This window comes from Phyllostomus hastatus, unplaced genomic scaffold (genome assembly GCF_019186645.2).
Source record: "Phyllostomus hastatus isolate PE091 unplaced genomic scaffold, TTU_PhHast_1.1 phas_scaffold_200, whole genome shotgun sequence".
In the NCBI taxonomy this organism is placed as follows: domain Eukaryota; kingdom Metazoa; phylum Chordata; class Mammalia; order Chiroptera; family Phyllostomidae; genus Phyllostomus; species Phyllostomus hastatus.
In genome coordinates this window covers 3006648-3016533 of record NW_025334016.1, presented here as the reverse complement: position 1 = coordinate 3016533, position 9886 = coordinate 3006648, and the positions used below count along the sequence as shown (strand labels likewise).

General features: G+C 45.4%; 1 protein-coding gene across 2 annotated transcripts in view; it reads left to right on the top strand.

The window, feature by feature from the left end:
* Positions 1-1622: 1622 nt before the first annotated feature.
* SRPX (sushi repeat containing protein X-linked) overlaps positions 1623-9886 on the top strand; it is an 89104-nt gene continuing 80840 nt past the window's right edge. Inside the window, exon 1 of one of the 2 annotated variants that reach the window (XM_045860617.1) lies at positions 1623-1745. In XM_045860617.1, the coding sequence (XP_045716573.1) occupies positions 1664-1745 (82 nt within the window). In that variant the 5' untranslated portion in view covers positions 1623-1663. The remainder of the gene's footprint in view (positions 1746-9886) is intronic. The other variant, XM_045860618.1, reaches the window with a different exon arrangement.

Below are 9886 nucleotides of genomic sequence, written 5' to 3'. Positions count from 1 at the left end.
GTTCGGCTGCATTCATAGCCATCCTGAGCTGCAGGTTGGACACCCCTGCATCCTTGATGCCAGATAACAGGGTGGAGGCTCCAGGCCTGTCATGGTGTTCTCAGGTTGAGAACAATACAGGAAATGGAGAAATCTGGTTGCAAGAAACTACAACAGCTGGATTCCCAAAGCTGTGATTGGGACAGGGAACTTTGCCTTATGCTCACCCTGGAAAGAGCCTGAAGCCCCATTCCAAACCTCAATTTAGCAAGCATGCATGGGGGCCAGCCTTTGATTCATTCCTTTACAAAAGAGAAACACAAACGCTGTAGTGTGGACTTTGGCATTGTCAGAACCACACACCTAAGTTAAAAACCCTGCTCTGCCCATAAAGTGAACCTGTGCAATTTCTAAGCATGGATTTCTTCCTGGATAAAATGGACATAATGATACAAGACTTCAGGTATGGTCATGAGGATTGTGGATGGAAAAGGGGACCACCTACTAAACCTGATAAGCTCATGGGTGGCCTGCATGGTGGGCCTTACAAGCAGAGAGACCTAAAGTAACCACAGAGGATGGTCTGAACATAAAAGTTCCTAACTAAAAGCGTGTCATGGCAGGTATTCATGCCCTAGGCCTGTAACTTCCTTGACAAAGGTCAATCTTTACCTTAAGTGAGCCCGTCTATTGTCTTTTTGCACCTAAGATAACATACCTTTTTTGTTATGATGTTAGACTGCTTTCCATTGCCATATTTTAGAAAACAACACCTTTGAAATGTCAGAGTAATTGTTTTCTAGACGCCTCAAGACAAAAACAAAGGACACCGGAGCAGGAGACCACAGAACCCCTCATGGTTGTCGTGTTCCCTGAATACCATCTCTATGTGTCAATGTTAATTATTAACTGTCCACCAATATGAAAGAAGCATGTATCTCTTTGTTTTACTTTTAATTCAATCCTACAGATTTCCCCACTTTGCTGTCTCCCACTCCCCATTAAATCTACCGCCAATGAAATTCATGTAACCCTCCTTATGCCTCTTCCTTTTATTCAAATGTATAAAATAAGCTGCAAAACTACCATTCTCAGGAGCATTTTCTCAATCCGTTGAAATTTTGCATCCCAGCAATTGTCATCAGTTTGGCTCAAACTCATAAAAATTCTCTACAGGTTTGGACATTTGTTTCACAGACAGGGTCAAACCAGCCAATGTGGCCATCATAACCTGCAGTAGTGGGCTACTCTGGATCTTTTTGATTGCCCCTTCTCTTTCTATGTGACTCATGCAGCTTCTTACACAAATGACATTGTCCTAGGGGCCCATGATCCTGGAGGTAGTTGGGCCACCAGTGTGTATATTCTGGTGAGAGGGCTTGCAGTTGGAGAACAAAAAGATACCCCTGGAGTGCTCTGGTGGTGGTGGCAGGGGCGGTCAGCTCTGCTTCCAGAAGAAGCACTGGCACAAAAGAAGAGGGTGGGTGGGAGCCCCAAACCGCGCCAGCATTCCCTGGAGGCGGAGGAAGGAGGGCAGGCCCCAACTGAAGGGAGGGAGAGAAGCGAGAGAGGAGGAGTTTTCCAGCTCAGCCGTCCGCTTGCCGCTCAGCCCCTCAGTCTGGTCTGTCTCTGCCTGCCCGGGAAGCGCGCTGCGCTGCAGGGCCAAACTGAGCGCCCACGCGCCATGGGGAGCCCGGCATTGCAGCTGCTGCTCCCATTGCTGCTGGTCCTGCTTCTGCTGGTCCCTCTGAGCCAGGGCTTCCCAGGTAGGGCCGGAGGCGGGGCATCCTCCCTAGCTGGGCACCGGGAACCCTCCGCTCTGGACAGAGGGAGGTGCGTGGGGGAGGGGGGTGCCCTTTGTTTGCCACGAACTCCTTTTTCCCTTCCTGGGGAGGGCGTGACACGGAGCAGGGCTCGAGTCTGGGCACCGGGAGGGGAGAGGCCACTGCCGGCCTCTCGCCAGGCGCCTAGCGCCTTCACGGTGCCTGGAGCCTGAGTACCCTCTGCGTCTGGGGTTCCAGGGGTCCAAGCAAACCCAAGTTGGCGCAGTAGGCTACTCAGAGGAAGTTTAACCTCGGGCTAGTTTCCTACCACCCAGACTTTTGCCTCTCACACAGTTGCTCAGGGCCGGGGCCCAAGGGACTGGCAGATTATCCTGAAAGGAGCTCCTACCCCCTCCCACACAAGGTCCCAGGACATCCCCTAGGGCTACAGGCACCTTCACGGTGAAGCGACTCTTTTGGACAGCACAAGCAGGGTCTCTCCTGCTCCCCGCTTCTGGGGGTTCCAAGAAAGTGTGCGCCTCTGGGAGAGAGGTGCCAACTGAGAGTGGTGACATGAGGCATGCGTTGGAATAGCCCTAGGGAAAAAGGGCTACACAGGCGTGGCTCTGCTAGAAGCTGTTCCAGGGCCCTAGAAGATGTGGCTTCTTGTTGCTGGAAGGCGTGGCCTCTAGCATCTAAAGGAACCCTAGTACTTATTAGGGATCTCCTGGTACTGGCAAAACCTTCTTTGGAGATGTCCTTTAAAAACCTCCAGCCTATTCCTTCATCAGGGAGTCTTACTTAGGTTAGCAGAGAGCTTGAGGGGAGCCGGGCAACGTGGATGCACCCATGACCTAGAATGGAGAAGAAATCCATGACCCCACTTTATTTTAGTGTTAATAGAAAGTGGTTGGTGTGGAGTATAGGGTGTGCAAATATTTGGCTTTGCATTCAGCATCGTGGGCAGTTTAAACTTGGGATCTGAGAAACAAACGTACTGATTTCTAGATGAAGGATGAAGGCAGGGAAGGGGTGGGGGCTTGGGAGATGTAGGGATGGCTGCTGGAAATTCTCTGCACATCCCTAAATGAATGAGTCAAACAAATGTGTGAAGTGATAAAGAGGAACATTTGTGTTTTGAGCTGACTCTTGTAAGTTTAAGCTGTTTGGTAGGAACTGATTCAGGGCAAAGTGGAAAGGAGACTTAATCCTCAGTGCCAGACAAGTGCCATTCCCATGGTGTGATAATGCCCCCCACCCCCCTTAGCAGGAGTCAGATTAAAATGAACCCAGAGGGGAAAGGGAAGTCAGTACTGGGCAAGAAGCAGCCTATGGGGAGCAGTGGGGAGTTGAGAAACTAGCTAGAAGCAATTGTACTCTGAATTAAGAGGCTTCTCTGAGCTACCCGCACATCTGCTGGAGCCTTTCTCAGCCAAGGGGCCTCTTCTCATTTTCCATCTGGTCACCATCCCTCCCTTACCATGCCCTCCGCTCTCTTTTCTCTCAGCTTCTACCCTTGTATAGTGTAGCTTGCTGCCAGAGCCCAGCCATCCACAGAATCATGGGTTTGCCAGGGTGGGTGCTCACCCCTCTCAGTCTTTAGGGACCTGTCCCTGGCTGGCCTGGTTCCTCGGATAGCCTGTGAGCTGCCCCCTACTGGAGGCCACCTCCCTCCTCCTTGCCACCCCCTACATTGATTCCTCACCAGCCCTCAGGCTCTCCTGAGACCCCAAATGAGCAGAAGCTGGTTGGGGAGGCTTTCAAAGCACCCCCCTTGAGCTCTCTCTTGGCTCATCCCCATGGGATCTCTAAGGAAATGTGATATGCTGGGGCTATTGAATTCAAGGGTGGGATTTCACTCCAAGCCAGAGGTTTTAGCAGGCTGGGGAGGGGAGATGCCCTAGGTCAGCAGGTCCTGAGGCAAGTCATGTCAGCTGAGTTCACTGTAAGTGCTGGCTGACAGACTTTGAAGATCATTTCAGACGCACCTTCTTAGCAAGTGGACAGCATGTCTCCAGTAAGAGAGAAGGTAAGAAGCCTATCTAGGGCCCCACTCAGCCTCCTGATGATATAACCAGTTGAGATTTAACAGCAAATCTTGTCAGAATGAGAGTAAATCCTTCCCATTTCCACCCTTAGAAAGTGTCTGGAGTTCTTCCATCTTTGAATTTGATGCAGCTTTTCTGACCCTCTGATTTATTCTTTGTAGCCTAGCAAAGACACAGCATCTAAAACAAACAAACAAACAAACAAACAAACCATGAAATGCATGGAAAGTCCATTGCCAAGTTATTTACATATGATTGTGTTTGCATGCCTATAAGGATAGGGGTTTTGATTCTCTTCTTAAATGAACTCTTGAAACCTTATTTACAGCTGAGATTTTGGACGATCACTTTACCTTCTTCTTTCTGTAAGCAGTGCTCACAGAAGGCAGGAATGAGTGCTGCAGCCACTAGGAAAGGCTGCGTGAATCTTACACCTGGAGAAAGGAGGTTAAAGTGGTGTGGTTTGGCCAGTCAGGAAAGCCAAACCAGACCATGGCAGCCAAAGCAGTCTTCTGAAATGCCACATTTGGAGATAGATATTAGGAACTAAACACCTGGCTCAGGATATACAATTAAAGTCTCAGGCTAGGCTAGAAATCGCTCTTTGTATTTAAAACATGTAATCAGATGACAAAATTACTCTGCATTAAAAAGGAGAATGCTGAGGAGAGCAGGACATTTTCATCTGGCATCTTCTTCACTGAGAATGCTTTCGGTATAGTGTACTGGTATTGCTTGTTCTTATTTCACAGACTTATGAACTCTAAGAGACACCAGAAACCATTTAAAGCACCATCTTCAAACTTCCAGCCTCGTCAGTCCTCACATCACAATTGAAATAAAGCCCCTTTCTTTTTTTTTTATCATTAATACAACATTCACACCTTTAGTTTCTGTTATTCTAACTCATTCTATTCATTTTGGCCAGATTCTGGACTTTTAAGTATACAGTTTTACTTTAGCACCATTTTTATCACTTTACTTTCCTATTCAAAGATGGCAAGCAACAGCTCTAGGTTCTATCCAAAGTTAAGTAGAACATTCTTAGCTGTTCTCATGGGACTATACAATTTGCTTCCATCCTAATTTTCTAGTCTTTCTCACCTGGTTCCCTATAAGTCTGACCGAAATAGTTTAACTGTTTTTATAGAACTGGAGTGACAGAAAAATGTCACTCAAGAAGTGGGAGAACACTTCCTGGTATTACTGCTTCCTGGACCTGGACTGCTTTCCCCCAACCACCAGTCTGTCCAAATTCAGCCCATCATCCAATGACCCCCATTTCGATGAAACTTTGTCTTGATCCCTTGAATGAGAAGCTTCTGATTTCCTTTAAGGACCCACAGTGCTTCATGTCTCTCTCATGGTACTTATCATGCATGCCATACTTTATAGTCATTTATCTGCTCTGCTATATAGGCAGACCTCAGAGATATTGCAGGTTTGGTTCCAGAGCACCGCAATAAACAAAGAATCACAATAAAGTGAGTCATAATCTTTTTGCTAGTGTGGGCATCTTGCCTTTAATTTGTAAAAAAAAAAAAAGCCACATCTATGAAGTGCAATAAAGTGAATCAAAATAAAACGAGATATATCTGTATTTCTACATTCTGAGCTCTTGAAGGCAGGGCAATGCTATGTCTTACCCTTCTTTATATTTCTCACATTGCCTAATTGAGCACCTTAAGCCAGGTGGATATTTGTGCATACTGATTTAATAGTTCCTTGTAATTTGGGTGTTAGCCATTGGAAAGAAAAGTTGCTGAGAGAAACACATGTGCAGGGAAACAGGGCTTTGTGCCACCATCTGCATACATAGAGACTATGGCTTACTGGCTGTAGAGCTTGCATTTAAATCCATGAACACCCTCTGTTGAAGCAATAACTTTCTCTGTTGGGGGCTGTAAGATGAGAGTTTGACTGCAGCCACAAGCTGGAGTTTGTATTTATTGTTTTTGTTGGCCACCTTGCTATGGCCCCTTCCAAAGAAGTTGAATGGTTTCCTTAGTAAACGCAAATGTGTGCTACATTAATTCCCCTTTCAGAGAACACAACTAAAATGGGTAATTGAAAGTGAAGATTGAGCTTAAGCAGAAGAAGGTTTACTTTTGACAAGCTATAGCATAGTATAAAATTGTAGCAGCCAAGTTCTGATTAATACCCAGATTAAAGATTCACTTCCCCAAAACCAGTGTGAATAATAACCTCTCCTGAGTTCCAGTTCATAGGCAGTTTCTTAGGCCGGCCCCTTGATTTTCAGTTGTATGATGTATTGACTGTCAGCTTTTATGGGCCACTGTTTTAGAGGTTTAAAGCCTAAACCTTTCTCTTGGATATTTGAATATAGTTCTGAAACAGAACCAGTTTTTGCCTTCTCCAAGGAAACATGGGCTCCATCCAGAGACTTACTTTTCAAAGTAGACACTAAATGATGGGGTGCTTGGGATACCAGGATGAGGAAGAAGAGGGAATTCCTTCCATCAGAAGCTTTCTGTCTTATGGAGAAATAGACACTGAATGTTAAGGTAGTAAATGTTATAACACAGGTGAGTTGACAGGCCTAGAAGTGCAGAGAGTAGCCATGCAGGGACATTGGGCCTAGTTATTGAAGAATGATGCTGATAGATGCTCATGCCAAAGATAGTGGCACTACAGGCCCATGAAAGGTTAAAATAGGAGACCTGTGGGATTCTCTAAGAACATTCTGAAATTGGAAACAAAAATCTGTGTGGGTGTCCTTTTTTCTGGGGAGAAGGCCCTAACCCAGTTCAAAACCACTGCTCACTAGATCATCTCTGTGAATTCTTTGAGAGAATGTGCACTTAGTAGGCACAAAAATAAACACACAACATAAGATGAAATTTCCAGAATAGGGAAACTTTGATTGAACCAATGATCAGGTAGCCTCAAGTTATAACCAGTGGTACAATTTCCTGTTCTCCTCATTTAAAAAGCAACAGCAAACAAAGCAGACATAATCATAGATTGGAATTGCCTTCAGGCCTGGGCTGGCAATGGTTGTACCCCCCACCCTCAACTTAGCACAGTTTATGGGACATGGGAGAGGGTCTTTAGTCAGTATTCGTGAATTGATTGAAGTAAGTATGGCAGGAAATCAATGCATTATATTTCAAATATCCCAGTAGGATTTAACAAAAATTTCCAAGAGGATGATTCCCAAAGAAAATGGAATGCAGGATAGCAAAATGTCAGGAAATTTGCAGTACCCTGAACAAAAGATGCATCTGAGCAGGCAACAATTCAGGGCATAAGTAATTGCTGAGGCTCTGGGATTTCCAATCACCCTAGGAGACTTAGAGACTCCAGGGAGTTCCAGGGACAAGATTTTCGGATAAAGATTTAAGGATAAGCTTGTGCAAGAGAAAAGTCATTGGTAGCATTGCTAAGCTCCCAAGTTTTCCAGATGATAATTGGTTGCACCTGGATCTTACAGTTGCGTGGCTCTCTGGCCTTGGAAACCTCTGGATCACTCATTCTCTGGCTCAGTGATTCACTCACCCATAATCCTTAGCTCATACTGGATGCTTCTTTATGTATTGTTCTCCAGGAAGATGATAAATGGATTTGGATACAATAGCTTGGATTCTCCCAGAGGTTTGGGGTTGAAATTGAGTATGTTGGGTTTAAAACTATTTTTATGGGTAATAGTCAAACAGACCCAAATGTAGAATTTGGGAGAGGGCCGTTTGCCTTAGCCTTGAAATATCCCTTCACTATTTCTTCTTCCCTGCTCTTACAGTGACCTGCAGTGTGACGGCTCATATGCATCAGCAACTTGTTTCCCGGGCTGTCACTGGCTGTTTGCAGTGTCTGTCCAGTTGTGCTTAGTGAGCATCTATCTCTTCAATGCCTATCACACCCCAGGATCCTTGCACAGAGGCTGCGGCCTGCCACTTACTGTGTGGGTGGCTGAGCTGAATGACCCTGCCAGTTCCAGGATCCAAGAATGTTCAAAAGCACTGCTTAAATTAAGGCCATGGGGTGAGAATTGAGCCAGGCAGGGTTTGGCAGGCTCATTGTGGAGTGGTGAAGAAGTGTTGACATGCCTCACCTTCTGAGACTCTGCCCCCAGAGTGGCCATCCTTGTGGGAACTCTGACTTATTGCCACTGACTCAGCATTTGTCAGCAAAGGCTCTAATTCCTTTAAATATCCAATGCTGAAATTCTCTTTTCACTTAGATTTTAATTCAGCTTTCCAAAGGGTAGAATCATCTTGTTTCACCATTAGATGTGTATGGCTCTGATGCCCCTGACCAAAGGAGCAGGTACTGGAATCTTCTTTATTTTGTGTCCTCAGGGCCTAGTAGGGACCTGGCTCCCAGAAGGCTCTTGGTAGATCTATGGAATGAAATCTGCTGGGGAGCACACCTCTGGCTAGTCCTGACCTGCTGGATGGGTGTCTCAGACTTAATTTCCCACAAGAGTTTCTCACCCATATCCATGCTCTCCTGCATGGACCACCTAATTCAGGTAACTGTGGAACTTCAGAGTGGGAGGTGTGCTGAGATGTAGCAACGTGCTTCTTAGTTGACCCTCTGAGGCTTAGCCAGTTGAAGGGATTTCTCTGGGGAAACACAGGGAGTCAGAAGAAGAGCTGGGTTTTGAACACAGTCTAGTGACTCCAGAATTCCCTTCACTCTACCACAGGCGGTATTCAACTCGAGAGGCCACTACATGTGAGGACCATGCTACGCACCAGGGATAGGCAGGCAAAAATTGATCATGCTGCATGCACTCACTGAGCCCCTGTCTAGGGTATATTTCAGCATGGTTGTTCATATCTACATGTGGCTACAATCTCAGAGTCTCAACGTGCAGCTGCTTGCATATTCCTCAAGGGTTCTGAGAAGTTGCTGTCCCATAGCCAGTTCCTGCCTCCTTTTGTCAAGCTCCCAAACACTTTCTCCCTATGCTACTTGCTTTAAGTTCCCCAACTGATATGTGATAACATTTTTAACAGCTTGATAGAGGTATCATTCGCATACCATACCCTGCTCATTTAAACCAATTCAGTGCTTTTTAGCATAGTCACAGAGTTGTATGTTACCACAATTTTAGAGCATTTTCATACCATCAAAACAAAACCCACAGCCCTTCTCCATCACTCCCTAGCCCTGCCCCAGCCCTACGCAACCAGTCTTCTATTTCTGTCTCTATATTTGCCTATCCTTAACATTACATATAAATGGAATCACATGATATTTGTTCTTTTCTGTCTGGCTTCTTTCATTTAGCATAATGTTTTCAAGATTCATTAGTGTTGTAGCAGGTATCAGTACTTGACTCCTTTTTGTGGTCGAATTATATTCTATTCTATAGGTAGACCACATTGTATCTGTCCATTTATCAATTGATGGACATTTTGTCTACTGTTTGATTATGAGTGATGCTATAATGAATATTCATGTACAAGTTTCTGTGTGGACATATGTTTTCATTTTTCTTGGGTATATACCTAGGAGTGGAATTGCTAGGCCATAAGGTAGCTCTATGTTTAACCATTTGAGGAACTGCCAGTCTGTTTCCCAGAGCAGTTGCACCATTTTACATTTTTGCTAGCAATGTATGATGGTTCCAGTTTCTCTGCATTCTTGCCAATTGTTGATATTATCTGTCATTTTGATTAAGTGATGTCACTTTATCTTAGCTCATTAACAGCTTCCAGTCAAGGGCTAAGTGACAAAGCAATGTCTGTTCTGCCACCTGTGGCGGAGTACTGGTAAGAGTCACTTAAGGATGCCTACCACTCTGTGACTGCTAGCTGCAGGGCCATTGGTAACCCATAAGGCACCTTTAAGAGAATTAGAAAACGATGCTTTTTGGGCACATGTGATTCTGTGGACACAGGGCTTGGTCAGGAGGCATACTTCAGGGTCTAGGACTCCACACTTGGAGAGTGGACACAGGATGATTTGAGACCCTGCTTGCTCTTTTGGTGGGTATGACGGTGGATGCTGTGGTATAAGGAACTCCCTGAACAACCATATGTGTGGCAATCCTGGATGACCATAGCTCAAGGTGGGATAGAGGTATGGACCTCATATTCTCTTATACCTTTTGACTATTTAAACAAA